This window comes from Eleutherodactylus coqui, chromosome 1 (assembly GCF_035609145.1).
Source record: "Eleutherodactylus coqui strain aEleCoq1 chromosome 1, aEleCoq1.hap1, whole genome shotgun sequence".
NCBI classification, from domain to species: Eukaryota; Metazoa; Chordata; class Amphibia; order Anura; family Eleutherodactylidae; genus Eleutherodactylus; species Eleutherodactylus coqui.
This window is the reverse complement of record NC_089837.1, coordinates 490613297-490629506: the sequence shown is the minus strand read 5'-3', so window position 1 is coordinate 490629506 and position 16210 is coordinate 490613297. Positions and strand designations below refer to the sequence as shown.

At 46.2% G+C, this 16210-nt stretch overlaps 1 protein-coding gene across 2 annotated transcripts in view; it reads right to left on the bottom strand.

The window, feature by feature from the left end:
• Positions 1–16210, bottom strand: part of ANGPTL5 (angiopoietin like 5) — an 80085-nt gene that overhangs the window by 33389 nt on the left and 30486 nt on the right. For both annotated transcript variants that reach the window (XM_066586544.1, XM_066586551.1), the window contains exon 5: positions 4717–4817. In XM_066586544.1, coding sequence (XP_066442641.1) covers positions 4717–4817 — 101 coding nt within the window. The remainder of the gene's footprint in view (positions 1–4716; positions 4818–16210) is intronic.

The following is a 16210-nucleotide window of genomic DNA, read 5'->3' as shown; positions in this document are numbered from 1 at the left end:
GATCTGATGCATTGGATTCCAATCCATCAGATCACATGGCCTAATTCCCATGACATAAAAGTGCCCGTCCGGCCAATATAGCACCGGGCATTTTTATGTCAGGCCCAAAAGATAGTCCTGGAATTATCTTTTAGGCCGGAATACGTCGGCCGCTGAATGGGCTCCTATGGGAGCCAATGACCGCGGCCAGGGAAGGGAGGTGGGAGGAAGTTTAGCAGCATGGCTGCTAAACTCCCTCCCTCTTCTCTCCTCCCCTCCAACCTAGTTGCAATGGGAGGGAGCGAAGCAGGGGTGGAGCCAAGTGCAGCCCCATCCTGCCTCCTCCCATTGCTGGCTGCGAAGAAGGGGCAGGATAGGGGTGGAGCTAAGTTCCCGCCCCTTGTCATAGACAGCAACTGGAGGAGTCAGGATGGGGCGGTGCTTACCCCCGCCCCCTCCCATTGCAATCAGATGGGGGGAGGAGAGAGGAGGTGAGCCATGGGGAAGGGGGAGGGGCATATATGGGCCGAGCCCCATGCTATCTGAACGGGTGCACAAACATTTGATTTGTGCGCCTGTTCATGAGCCTCTACGTCCCAGATGGTAGCGTATATCGGCCGGCTGTGAAAACGGCGGACGATATACACTCGTGGGAATGAAGCCTAAGGCTAACTTCACAATGGCGCCAGGAATCCTGCCCATATATCGTGCTCCCCACCATGTGAATTCTCGTAGATGCGAGGTGTTTTCATGTCAAAACAGCCTTGCATCACCTCAGGGATGTAGGAATCCCTAACAGCTGCGGCGGAGGACCGTTGACCTTCTCCCATTGTCTTCAGTAGGAGACCTCGCATCGCGTACACCTAGCAAGTGGTGCGATGACCGAATAAAATAAAAATATATATAAATAAGAAAATGATCGACACCAACCACAACTATCGCCATAACTATACAAATTACATATCAAAACGTCTGAAAAGGAGAAAACTATTACTATACTTTATTTAAGCGCAAATATCCTAATTTTAAAATAAACAACTCTAAATTTAAAAAAAATCGTTTTTTTTAGCTTTTTACCCCCAATAAAACTAAAAAAAAATCAGTGAAGGAAGATATTTAAAAAATCAGCAAAAATAATTTTGGTAGCTGAAGAAGATAAAAAATAGAGCTGTAAAATCACCACGTGGGTAAAGTCCCTAAAAAGTTTCTGGTCCTTAAGGGGTTAAATGTAGCATTTAGTATTCAGTTGGAAACATGTCTCCATCTGTGTGAATAGATGAGGAGACATCCAGTAACACCAGAAGCATTGCTGCGAGACACCTCCAGATATTCCCGGACACAAACCCCTGATGTCATGTGTTGGCGCGGCTGCTGGAATTTGCAGTGAGAAATGTAACACACATTTACGAGACTGAGAAGGGAACGTATGATTTATTCCTCCAGTATATGAATTATATAACTCACTGTATACCGTGCTCACTCTGCTTCTAATATCTATAACTTACTATGGCCTTTCAAGAGCCATTAGAACTTGAAACCACATGCAACACATAATGCCACAGGCGGTGCCGATATGTAGTGCATGCAATTTTCTGGAAGACCCAGCCAATAGTATCTGCAGTTACAGTAACTGGTAAATGATTGGCCTCAGTGAACAGCCAATCAGAATAAACCATTAAGGGCAAGTACTGTAGATCTATGCCAGGCAGTATGGGCATCCACACAATGGCCACAAGGCTAGAAAAGATCTGTCTTCATCCCTCTACAAACCAATATAAGCTTGTGCGGCACTCAGGAACTCAACTGCACTCCATAGATTGTAGAAGAAAAAGGTAAATGAGGTTTATTTGAACTCCAAATTACATGTGATGTTTCGACACACTCGTCTTTGTCAAGCATATGTATATACAAAATATCCATCTACTAAAGAAAGGCGACTCCCAGAATTGCTCCAACTACTGAACAATAGCCCTCAAGATATAGGCAAGCAAGATCATTCTCAAATTATACAGGAAACACTGAGATCAGTAGTTGAAGCGGCACTCCTTGATGCCTGGGGAGGATTCCGGGGAGGACACGGTACCCCCGACCATATTGCAAACCACCGATGGACCATGGAAAAAGCTCAAGAATACCAAAAGAATATCTACATGAGCTTCGACTATATCAAGGCCTTTGACTGCATTGACAATGACAAACTATGGCGTACCCTACAAGAGCTGGGCATATCGGCACATCTAGTCTACTGATAAAATCTCTTTATAACAATCAAGAAGCCACTGTGCGAACACAGTATGGGGACACAGATTGGTTTGGGATCGGCAAAGGTGTCCGACAGGGCTGCATCCCTTCCTGTTTAACCTATATGCGGAAGTGATCATCTGAAAAATGGACCTAGACGAATTGGAAACCGTGGTGAAAATAGGTGGCAGAAACATCAACAATCTTCGTTATGCGGATGACACAAGTGATTGCAGAAACAGAAGCCGGTCTGAAGCAGCTGAAAAAATGGGCCTTTGCCTAATTTTGAGGAAGAATCTATGCCAGATATAAAACGTAGGATAGCACTGGGACGAAGCGCAGTGCTAAACATGGACAAAATCTGGAAACATAGGGATATCGGCATAGCAACCTAAAGCAGAATAGTGCAAACAACCGTTTGAAAGGATGAAGGCAATCCGCGTTGCGGCTGTCACAGCCGCAGCAAAGGATCGTGGAGTTCTTCTATTGCTTTTAATCGGGCTGCGCGCAAGGTCACACAGCCAGATAGAACAGGCTGTGATTTGTTTCTCGCATAGCATCACATTGCAGTGCTATGCAATAAAAATAAAAATTGCTCATGTGTATGACCGCATTCAAAAAATGGGGCTTATATTTGTGTGAAATTTGAACGTCACAAAAATGCACAAATCTCGTGCAATTTTCTCGCCCGTGTGAAGCCGGCCTTACAGTTGTGAAAAAGTTGCTGATCTACAAGGATGGATTCATAACTAAATGGGTTTAAAGTGCCTTCCAGATGGATGAGCGGCCCAGAAAATGCCACAAAAAACTTCTCAAGACCATAACTCTGCCACCAGCTTATGTTCTTTCAGCAATGGTTGCAGGGTATTTGTTCCCTGATTTTTCTCGCCTGACAAGCCAATGTCCATCCGGTCGATGAAGCAGAAAACTCATCGGAGAAGGCAATCCTTTGACAATCAGTGGTGGTCCAATTCCAATGCAGCCATGCAAATTGAAGCCTTTTCTTCAGATGCACCTTTGTTAGCATAGGTGCAGTGACCATCCATCTGCTTCAGAGTCCCATACGCAGTTGGGTTCGCTAAACTGTTGTTTTAGACACATCTGGTAGCCACCTGGTTCATTTTCATGAGCTTCCTTACTGTAGTGTATTGGAGAAATACCACCATCCTTGGCCCGAAAACCAATAATAATCCCTTTTTGCAACTCTGATAAATCGTCCCTTTTACCCATGACAGCGAGTGATATGTGTGAGCAGACAGCTTCCTGTACACCTTATATACCCACCAAGTCAACCCTTCATAGGACACGCACTGCCAACATCGAAAGTAGGAGGTGGTTATGATAAGCTGAAGATGGGCTCGTAGAAGTCTAAAGAAGAGTATAGGCTTCTATGACTCAAGAATAGACGAAGAGTAATGGACACAACCAAAGAAGCACAGCACTCGAGTAAGCACTGTGGGTCCTTCATTTCAGCGATCAGACCCCACTGACCATACCTTTTGACATGTCAAATGTTTTACGATACATTAGTGCAATTACTCATTAAGCTTTATTAGATTTTTTGACCTTTTTTGAGTTTTGGCAATCCAAATTTCCTCTGTACAAGAGTTTATCCTGTAACACTGTAACATATACACATACACACTATGTACAGTTATGAATTCATAACAGTGGTCAGCTCAAGGGCTGTGATATTTACAGGGGGTGGACAAAAATATGGAAACACCTACAAAATGCATGGGATTTTAATCATTAGCACTGAGCTGCCCTTTTGACCCCTGCTTGACTGAGAGCTTTCCCACCAAATTTGTGTTTACTTCACCTCTTGCCCGGCTCTGGGTGGTTTTGGGAGCCAGCAGGTAACAGGAGTTGAGTGACTCAAACCCCTGACCAATAGAACCTTATTGCTCGGGCAGATGTTTTCTGCCCGGCAGCATCTATGACATATTACCTCAACTTAAGATAGAAGGGATTGTAAATTATATTTCAAGAAGACATGTAGAGACCTATTTTAAGGCATGCATTTTGTTCAGTGTTTCCATATTTTTGTCCATCCCCGAATGTAGGGAAGCTCTGGATATAAATTCATGATTAAAGAGGTCATCTCACATGTAGCTACTGATGACTTATCCTCAAGGAATCAACTGTTTTCCTGAGCTGGTGTCTTATTGTATGGAGCCATTTTGCTGCAGGAAGCAGGCAGCGCTGTTCATTGTGCAGTGGCCTGACTTGGTACTGCAGGTTGAGTCACATTAACTTTAATAGAGCTCAGCCTGCAGTACTAACCCAGACAGCACCCTAACTAATGTATGGTGCTGTCTACTTTCTGCAGCAAAACAGCTCAGAACACCTCAGAACACAAAGACACCAGCTGCTGAGGATAGGACATCAATAGCTAAAAGTGGGACAACTACCTTAATAATGGGAGACCAGAACTATAGTTCTCATACACGTCACATAAGCAGAACATAGAGATATTTTTTCTTAGGTAATTACCTCAAATTGGAAGTGAGTTCCTTCTGGCTGGATAATGTATATTCCACTTGGAGCTTTTGAATTTGTTCCAAAATAGTCCTTAATATCAGTGCAATCAAATCCTGGGCAGAAATAGAAGGGAAAGGTCTCCGCTTTACTAGTACAAGTAGTAAAATAGCCATATAATGTCACAGGACATTCTGTATAAATAGTCAGATGTCTTTAACAGGACCTGATAGGCAACAGATTATCATGTATGTTGAAGTATCAGAAAGTCCAGGAAACTCCAAGAAAAAAGGAAAGACCTAGAAGAAAAGACAAAGCTCCCGAGTGAAGCATCCTCTATAAAATATACTCACCTCTTCCTGCTTCTGCAGTCCTCTTCAATCATAGGCAATGTGCAAAGTCCTGATCCTGGCATCATGATGTTATCAGTAATGGCACTCAGGAGTGAAGAGGACTGCAGGAGATGGGGAGAGGTAAGTATCTGCACAGCTGTTCGGGGGTCTGTACTAATGGAGATCTGGGGTCTGTAGTTATCCAAGAGGTCTGGTCTGAAATCCATTGTATTAAAATTCCCCTCTGGTCTTTGGGATAAAATATTACCTGCGGCTCTCCATTTGCATAATAGGATCACTTTAAAGGGTGTCTGGTGTGGGGTCCGTATTAGAATAGAGGTATGACCCGGGGTACACATCGAGGGAGGCCTGGTCTGGGTGCCAAATTAATTGAAGTCTCTCCACCAGTTCTATAGTAGTGTAACATAGTATAACGTCTAGATTATGCCAGGAATTATTAACTGATTTTCTAGATTATTACCTGGTGCACTCCATTATTATCTACCGTGTTTCCCTGAAAATAAGACAGTGTCTTATATTAATTTTTGTTCAAAAAGGTTTAACTTTTTTACATATATAGCTGCCTGGACACTATTTAAATTGACTTTTTTAATAACTGTTAGCAGGGCTTAATTTTGGAGTAGGGCTTATATTTCAAGCATCCTCAAAGCTTGAAAAATCATTTTGCATCCTCACAAATTCTGGAAAATCATGCTATGTCTTATTTTCAGGGTATGTCTTATTTTCAGGACAACAGGGTAGATTACCTGGCTTCCTCTGTTTGCACCATTCTGCTGTAGATCTGTTGGTTCCCAAGACCCACTTCTGTCTGCCAAGATGGCTATGGTGCGCTTTCAGATTGGCCAGTAATGTTGAAAAGAGCATCATTGGCCAATCAGACAGCAGCATGTAGTATCATAGATCAGCGATGCACTCCCAACACATAGTGTGCATTGGGTAGTCAGAAAAGCACTATGGCCATCTTGGAAGACAGAAGAGGAGCCTGGGAACCTCTGTGGCACAGACAGCCAAGTAATTATATTTCTCCACTAAAACTTGGACCAATTTTATGTCTGGGGTCCAAAATAAAGGAGGTCTTGTATAGTGTCTGTATTGATATATGGAATATGGTCTGGGCGCTATATTAACCCCTTGAGTGGCGGGTTTCCTACCCCCCTGTCATGCCCATCAGGGCAGGTTTTTTAAATGGGCCAATCATTTAATTTCAACTAATTTTGCAGTCGCGTTCCAAGAGCCATAACTTTTTCATTTTTCCATTGACACGGCCATCTGAGGACTACTTTTTTGCTGGAGAAGTTGTACTTTTTGATGGCATCATTTTGGGGTATATATAATGTATTGCATAACTTTTGTGAAAAAATTTGTAGGGAGATTGGGGGAAAAAAGTAATACAAGTTAAATCACCCTCCTTTTGCCATATCTATAATAAAAAAAATCTAAATCATAAAAGAAAAATACATATTTGGTTTCGCCGCGTCCGTAAATGTCTGATCTATCAAAGTAGTGTATTATTTACCGTACATGGTGAATGTAGGCCGAAAAAAAAATAAAGAACGCCAGAAATGCACTTTTTCAGTCACCCTGTCTCCCAGAAAAAATGCAATAAAAAGCGATCAAAGAGTCGCATGTATTCCAAAATGGTACCAACGTTAACTAAAGGACGTCCCGCAAAAAATGTGCCCTTGCTCAAGTACGTCAATGGAAAAATAAATAAGTTATTGCGCGCAGAAGGTGCAGCAGAAAATAATTTTAAAAATTAAATGTCTTTGAAAAAAAAATACAAGTGCTACAGTAAAAAAAAGTATACCCATTTGGTATCGTAGTAATCGCACAGCCCCATAGAATAAAGTTATTAGGTCATTTTGTTGCAGTTTGTGTGCCGTAGAAACAAAACGCACTGAAGGATGGTGGAATGTCATTTTTCTTTCATTTTACTCCACTTAGATTTTTGTAAAAGTTTTTCAGTACATTATATGGTACTTTAAATAGTACCATTGAAAAATATAACTCATTCCGCAAAAAACAAGCCCTCATACAGCGACGTCGATGGATAAATAAAGAAGTTATGATTTTTTAAACGGGGGGAGGGGAAAAAAACGGGGAAAGAAGAAAAAAAGGGACCGTGTCATTAAGGGGTTAAATAATGTACTAACTTCCTTCTCTGGGTCGTTACGATGCAGGGATACCACATGTGTAGTTTTATTTTTAATTTTTCACAAAGTAAAGGGAGACAAGTGTTTTTAATTTTATTAATTTTATTTTTTAAATAATTTTTAACTTTTTTTTACTTTTTTGTTTTACTTTTTTTTTATTTTTGTCCCTTTAGGGGACTTCCACAGAGACCCATCAGGACTCCCTGATCACATTCTGAGGGGAGTCCCATGGTGGCAGCCCTGCAGCATATAAAGGGTTAACACAGCAGAGATCAGAGGTTTTCTCTGATCTCTGCTGTAAGAGCTGGTACCTAGCTGTCCTCTGACAGCCAAGCACCAGCTCTCCCTGCAACAGAGACCATTCGCTTGCTTCTGACAAGCCGATGGTCACATATAGCAACCTGTAAACAAAGCAGGACATTACAAGCAGGAGATTGCCGGCATATCGGCTATATCTTCCTGCTTCTCAATGTCCTGTTAGTTTCCTGTGGGACAGTGCAGGCAGAGAACAATGCCACAGCTTGTGGCATTGTGCTCTGCAGCTCCCATAGTGATACATATCCCGGAAATCTTCCGGGGTATATTACTATGGGCAGTGGAGCTCGTCCCGGAAAATTTCCGGGCGTGCCACTCAAGGGGTTAATGGAGGTCTGGTCTGCGTTCTGTATTAAGGGGGCTCTTTCCACCAGTTCTGTAGTAGTGTTACGTAGAATAACATCTGGATTATGCCATGGATTAGAATACATTTCTCCGAACACAGGCACCAAATAATCTGTACACTGGTTGTGGAATATTTCAGGATGTAAATGCAGACTGTGTCTAGAGCCGTTATATCAGGGCAGCCAGCTGGCCGCCTTATTGAAGGTGGGATCATCAAACAGAACAACTGAGCTGTCCAGGAGAAAAGTAAACCTTAACAGGATGTCTCCTTCTATGCCTCTATGTCTGTAACTGTTGCCTTTCAATAAGTGATTTAGTCATGCATTTTTCCTGATTTTGAGATATTACTCAAAGTCGAGAACTGAATGTAGACATAAATTATTCAAAACTAAGCAAAAAAGTTTTTAAAAATGCAGTGTTAGACCACTCTGCCAACCTCCAAACGGCCCAAAACTTTACATAGTATTACATCCAAGCTGGATGCAAAACACACCTCGTCCGCATCGGACATAATTTATTTCCTTTAAAGAGCATATATATGCACAATATACTAAAATGGAGAGCACAAAATATTTATAACGAAACCAAAAAGTGAAAGAACAGGAAATCTGACCATAACTTCATGATGCGAAGTGACCCTACCAAAAAGTAGAGTACTTGCCCTGATGAGGGCGACCCTATGTCAGGAACCTAGGGAAATCCTGACTCTCCCTAGTTGGATAATGGTTGAAACAATGAATAACAATTTATGTGAAGTCAGATGTAACTCAAACACACAATAATTCAGATGCTTGGCCAATGCATAAATAGCAATTCAGTGACAGATGCTAAAACACCCCAGATAACACTAATGCGGCCGACTTGACCAGAAACACTTTCCGGCTGTAAAACCCTCATAATTCACGTTTAATGACATTCAGATACAGAGATTTGATATCAATGGAAACAGAAACTCAAAAATTTTCATTTAGCAAAACTGTCTAATAGTAAGATGTTCTTGTTGTCCGTAGCTACCAATCACAGCGCAGTTTTCATGTCTCTAGTTGCTGAAGTAAAATGAAAGCTGCATTGCGATTGGTTGCTATGGACAAAGAGGACAGTCTTACTGTAAGACTGTTTTGCTAAATGATGCCCAAAAAGTTGTATTATAGTCATTTCCAGGGAAATATGAGACAAAATTGCCTCTGACTTTCATATCTACCAATTTGTTATTAGTGTGCAACGTCATTTTCGAACAAAGTTTGGTGAAGATTCACCCAGTGGACGCACAATTCGTAACTTGTTCTCCACTTTTACATTTTAAAGGTATTTATTGAGAATTTAACCCAACATGAAGGCAAAATAACCCCTCACAGGAGGACATAACATTAGACAGATATAAACATATAATTAAAGTAGTTGAAGTAATTAAAGTGATTAAAGTGAAAGGGACAAATAATTCAAATAATCAAAATTAAGTCCCTAACAGAACAGAACAACAGGAAGAGGACTATACGGCACAACCTTGTATATTGTAGATAGAAGGTCTGAACCTAAGATAGTCAACAGGGCGGCTCTCCAGTTTCCCGAAGAAGATCCAAAGTTGAGAATAGAATTGCAGGTTGGGTACATTGTTGGACAACCTTTGTTCGCAAATCTTAAGTTTCTCATGTAGCATTATTTTGTTTATGTGATTGATCAATGGCTCAAATGGTAAATGTTGTTGACACCAATGCTGTGCAATATGAATGCGAGTTGCCATTGTAATATATTGTAGCAGTTTGAAGGAGACATTACGGATGCCAGTAGGAGAATAAAAGGGATCTAGTCCATAGGAGCACCCTACAATGGAAGTAATTTAAGGAGCCCCCTTCTTCCAAAAGAATTGAGCAATGGGGCAAGCCCACCATACATGAAGATGTGTGACCAATTCACCACAACCCCGGAAGCAGGAGTCCAGGATCTCGGGGTACATAGCATGAATTTTGGTCAGGACCATATACACTCTGTGGAGTACTTTTAATGATGTTTCAGTCAATGAGACCTGCCAGCTGTTCTTACTTAACAATTCACAGCAATGGTGCCAGCATTCTAGAGTCAACGAGGAACTCAGAAATTCCTCTCATTGAGTCATAAGTAAAAGTTTGGTTTTATTTAAAGTATCATTCAAAATGCTATAAGTGGGCAAGGATACCTGGAGATAAAAGAGAGAATTTGCAGATAGCTTTCATGGGACTTAGCTCTATTTTAGTTGAGGTGTTATTGAGAGAGGAGAGTAAATGAAAGACCTGGATTTTTCTCCACCATTCCTCAGGTGGTGGTTTTTAGTTGGTATTGATAGAACTTTGGGAGATCACTTTATCATATATCAAGAAATCATATAGGGTAGTAAGATTATTAACATTCCACCAATTAAATTGGTTAATATCATCCCCTGGCAGGAATATAAGGTTTAAAAGTAGAGATGAGCGAATGTACTCGTCCGAGCTTGATACTCGTTCGAGTATTAGCGTGTTCGAGATGCTCGTTACTCGTAACGAGTACCACGCGATGTTCGAGTTACTTTCACTTTCATCTCTGAGACGTTAGCGCGCTTTTCTGGCCAATTGAAAGACAGGGAAGGGATTACAACTTCCCCCTGCGACGTTCAAGCCGTGTACCACCCCCCTGCAGTGAGTGGCTGGGGAGATCAGGTGTCACCCAAGTATAAAAATCGGCCCCTCCCGCGGCTCGCCTCAGATGCATTCTGACACAGATCAGGGACAGTGCTATCTTGTTGGAGCTGCTATAGGGAGAGCGTTAGGAGTATTTTAGGCTTCAAGAACCCCAACGGTCCTTCTTAGGGCCACATCTAACCGTGTGCAGTACTGTGGAGTCTGCTTTTTGCAGTGTTGCACATTTTTTTTTTTGGGTATATCGGCCGTGCAGAGCATTGCGCCCTGCAGTAATACTCCAGGGACAGAAGTGCTTAGGCAGGGACAGAAGACATATTATTGATTGAATATAGGCAGTGGGCCTTTGCTAAAAAATTTTGGGCAAAAAATCTATTTGGCCTGCCTGTCACTGTGCTCAGTGTTCTGGGTCTGTCTGTGCTGGGTGTAATAGTTCTACAAAATCATACGCAGCCAGCTAAGTGTTACAGCAGGCTTGCGCCAAATTATTTCCTGGCGTTCCGTAAGCGAAGTCAGCCTCCAACCACAGGCCAATAAGCGGCACATTTAATTACAGCGTTCTGTTTCTGCATTACTGGTAATACAGCATGCTGAGGGGTAGGGGTAGGCCTAGAGGACGTGGACGCGGCCGAGGACGCGGAGGCCCAAGTCAGGGTGTGGGCACAGGCCGAGCTCCTGATCCAGGTGTATCGCAGCCGACTGCTGCGGGATTAGGAGAGAGGCACGTTTCTGGCGTCCCCACATTCATCACACAATTAATGGGTCCACGCGGTAGACCTTTATTAGAAAATGAGAAGTGTGAGCAGGTCCTGTCGTGGATGGCAGAAAGTGCTTCCAGCAATCTATCGTCCACCCACAGTTCTGCGCCGTCCACTGCTGCAACTCAGAATCCTCTGGCTGCTGCTCCTCCTTCCTCCCAGCCTCCTCACTCCATGAAAATGACACATTCTGAGGAGCGGGCAGACTCCCAGGAACTGTTCTCGGGCCCCTGCTCAGATTGGGCAGCAGTGGTTCCTCTCCCACCAGAGGAGTTTATCGTGACTGATGCCGAACCATTGGAAAGTTCCCGGGGTCCAGGGGATGAGGCTGGGGACTTCCGGCAACTGTCTCAAGACCTTTCAGTGGGTGAGGAGGCCGATGACGATGAGACACAGTTGTCTATCAGTGAGGTAGTAGTAAGGGCAGTAAGTCCGAGGGAGGAGCGCACAGAGGATTCAGAGGAAGAGCAGCAGGACGATGAGGTGACTGACCCCACCTGGTTTGCTACGCCTACTGAGGACAGGTCTTCAGAGGGGGAGGCAAGGGCAGCAGCAGGGCAGGTTGCAAGAGGCAGTGCGGTGGCCAGGGGTAGAGGCAGGGCCAGACCGAATAATCCACCAACTGTTTCCTAAAGCGCCCCCTCGCGCCATGCCACCCTGCAGAGGCCGAGGTGCTCAAAGGTCTGGCAGTTTTTCACTGAGAGTGCAGACGACCGACGAACAGTGGTGTGCAACCTTTGTCGCGCCAAGATCAGCCCGGGGAGCCACCACCACCAGCCTCACCACCACCAGCATGCGCAGACATATGATGGCCAAGCACCCCACAAGGTGGGACGAAGGCCGTTCACCGCCTCCGGTTTGCACCGCTGCCTCTCCCCCTGTGCCCCAACCTGCCACTGAGATCCAACCCCGCTCTGAGGACACAGGCACTACCGTCTCCTGGCCTGCACCCACACCCTCACCTCCGCTGTCCTCGGCCCCATCCAGCAATGTCTGTCAGCGCAGCGTCCAGCCGTCGCTAGCGCAAGTGTTTGAGCGCAAGCGCAAGTACGCCGCCACGCACCCGCACGCTCAAGCGTTAAACGTGCACATAGCCAAATTTATCAGCCTGGAGATGCTGCCGTATAGGGTTGTGGAAACGGAGTCCTTCAAAAGTATGATGGCGGCGGCGGCCCCGCGCTACTCAGTTCCCAGTCGCCACTACTTTTCCCGATGTGCCGTCCCAGCCCTGCACGACCACGTCTCCCGCAACATTGTACGCGCCCTCACCAACGCGGTTACTGCCAAGGTCCACTTAACAACGGACACGTGGACAAGCACAGGCGGGCAGGGCCACTATATCTCCCTGACGGCACATTGGGTGAATTTAGTGGAGGCTGGGACAGAGTCAGAGCCTGGGACCGCTCACGTCCTACCCACCCCCAGAATTGCGGGCCCCAGCTCAGTGGTGGTATCTGCGGCGGTGTATGCTTCCTCCACTAAAGCACCATCCTCCTCCTCCTCCTCCTCCAACGCAACTCCTGTCTCGCAATCAAGATGTTTCAGCAGCAGCAGCACGTCGCCAGCAGTCGGTGTCGCGCGTCGTGGCAGCACAGCGGTGGGCAAGCGTCAGCAGGCCATGCTGAAACTACTCAGCTTAGGAGATAAGAGGCACATGGCCCACGAACTGCTGCAGGGTCTGACAGAGCAGACCGATTGCTGGCTTGCGCCACTGAGCCTCCAGCCGGGCATGGTCGTGTGTGACAACGGCCGTAAACTGGTGGCGGCTCTGCAGCTCGGCAGCCTCACGCACGTGCCATGCCTGGCCCACGTCTTTAATTTGGTGGTTCAGCGCTTTCTGAAAAGCTACCCACGCTTGTCAGACCTGCTCGGAAAGGTGCGCCGCCTCTGCGCACATTTCCGCAAGTCCCACACGGACACTGCCACCCTGCGCACCCTGCAACATCGGTTTAATCTGCCAGTGCACCGACTGCTGTGCGACGTGCCCACACGGTGGAACTCTACGCTCCACATGTTGGCCAGGCTCTATGAGCAGCGTAGAGCTATAGTGGAATACCAACTCCAACATGGGCGGCGCAGTGGGAGTCAGCCTCCTCAATTCTTTTCAGAAGAGTGGGCCTGGTTGGCAGACATCTGCCAGGTCCTTGGAAAGTTTGAGGAGTCTACCCAGGTGGTGAGCGGCGATGCTGCAATCATTAGCGTCACCATTCCTCTGCTATGCCTCTTGAGAAGTTCCCTGCAAAGCATAAAGGCAGACGCTTTGCGCTCGGTAACAGAGCCGGGGGAAGACAGTATGTCGCTGGATAGTCAGAGCACCCTCCTGTCTATATCTCAGCGTGGTGAGAAGGAGGAGGAGGAGGAAGATGAGGAGGAGGGGGAAGAGACAGCTTGGCCCACTGCTGAGGGTACACATGCTGCTTGCCTGTCATCCTTTCAGCGTGTATGGCTGGAGGAGGAGGAGGAGGAGGAGGAGGAGGAGGATCCTGAAAGTGATCTTCCTAGTGAGGACAGCCATGTGTTGCGTACAGGTACCGTGGCACACATGGCTGACTTCATGTTAGGATGCCTTTCTCGTGACCCTCGCGTTACACGCATTCTGGCCACTACGAAGAGGAAAGGGGTTCGAGAGTGTTGCTATACCACAGGACCCTGGCGGACAAACTGATGGTAAAATTCCCATACGACAGCGCTAGTGGCAGAAGGCGCAGTTCCGAGGGCCAGGTAGCAGGGGAGGCGCGGAGATCAGGCAGCATGTACAGCACAGGCAGGGCAACACTCTCTAAGGCCCTTGACAGCTTTATGGCTCCCCAGCAAGACTGTGTCACCGCTCCCCAGTCACGGCTGAGTCGGCGGGAGCACTGTAAAAGGATGGTGAGGGAGTACGTAGCCGATCGCACAACCGTCCTCCGTGATGCCTCTGCCCCCTACAACTACTGGGTGTCGAAGCTGGACACGTGGCCTGAACTCACGCTGTATGCCCCGGAGGTGCTTGCTTGTCCTGCGGCTAGCGTCTTGTCAGAGAGGGTGTTTAGTGCGGCTGGGAGAATCATCACAGATAAGCGTACCCGCCTGTCAACCGACAGTGCCGACAGGCTAACACTCATCAAGATGAACAAAGCCTGGATTTCCCCAGCCTTCTCTTCTCCACCAGCGGACAGCAGCGATACCTAAGCAATCCGTAGGCTGCACCCGCGGATGGAAGCATCGTTCTCTATCCCCATCAAAAACGGTTACCTTTTTGCTTCATCAATCTGTGTATAATATTCCTCCTCCTCCTCCTGCTCCTCCTCCTGAAACCTCACATAATCACGCCGAACGGGCAATTTTTCTTAGGGCCACAAGGCTCAGTCATATAATTTTTTTAAACAATTTTTAGACGTTTCAATGCTCATTAAAGCGTTGAAACTTTCACCTCAACCAATTTTTATTTTAACTGGGCTGCCTCCAGGCCTAGTTACCAATTAAGCCACATTAACCAAAGCGATTAATGGGTTTCACCTGCCCTCTTGGTTGGGCATGGGCAATTTTTCTGAGGTACATTAGTACTGTTGGTACACCAATTTTTGGGGGCCCTCGCCTACAGTGTAATCAAATTAATTTTTAGCCCACCTGCATTACAGCTGACGTTACATCAGCTGTGCTGGGCACTGCAATGGGATGTATTTATGTACCGCCGGTGGGTTCCAGGGAGCCACCCATGCTGTGGGTCCACAGGGAGTTGTAACTGCATCTGTCCACTTCTAAAGAACCCCAGTCTGACTGGGGCATGCAGTGTGGGCCGAAGCCCACCTGCATTAAACATGAATTTATTACCTCAGCTGTGATGGGCAATGCAATGGGATATATTTATGTACCGCCGGTGGCTTCCTGGCACCCACCCATGCTGTCGGTCCACACGGAGTTGTAACTACATGTGTCCACTTCTAAAGAACCCCAGTCTGACTGGGGCATGCAGTGTGGGCCGAAGCCCACCTGCATTAAACATGACATTATTACCTCAGCTGTGATGGGCAATGCAATGGGATATATTTATGTACCGCCGGTGGGTTCCAGGGAGCCACCCATGCTGTGGGTCCACAGGGAGTTGTAACTGCATGTGTCCACTTCTAAAGAACCCCAGTCTGACTGGGGCATGCAGTGTGGGCCGAAGCCCACCTGCATTAAACATGAATTTATTACCTCAGCTGTGATGGGCAATGCAATGGAATATATTTATGTACCGCCGGTGGCTTCCTGGCACCCACCCATGTTGTCGGTCCACACGGAGTTGTAACTACATGTGTCCACTTCTAAAGAACCCCAGTCTGACTGGGGCATGCAGTGTGGGCCGAAGCCCACCTGCATTAAACATGACATTATTACCTCAGCTGTGATGGGCAATGCAATGGGATATATTTATGTACCGCCGGTGGCTTCCTGGCACCCACCCATGCTGTGGGTCCACAGGGACTTCACAATAGGGAGTTGTACCTGCCTGTGTCTATGAATTAAAAACCCTGCTCTGGTTGGGGCATGCAGTGTGGGCCGAAGCCCACCTGCATTCAATCTGACGTTAGCTCTGCTGTCCAGGGCACTGCAATGGGATACATTTATGTACAGCCGGTGGGTTCCAGGGAGCCACCCATGCTGTGGGTACACACAGAATTCCCATTGCGGAGTTGTACCTGCCTGTGACTATTTATAAAAAAACGCGGTCTGACTGGGGCATGCAGACACCTTGACAGAATGAATAGTGTGTGGCACATAGGTTCCCCATTGCTATGCCCACATGTGCAGCTCCAGATGGAGGTGGCACAGGATTGGATTTCTCATTGCTTCTGTACAGCATTGTGGACTATCGCCCCGCCCCTTTTAAAGAGGGTCGCTGCCTAGCCGTGCCAACCCTCTGCAGTGTGTGCCTGCGGTTCCTCTGGCAGACGCACTTATAAATAGAC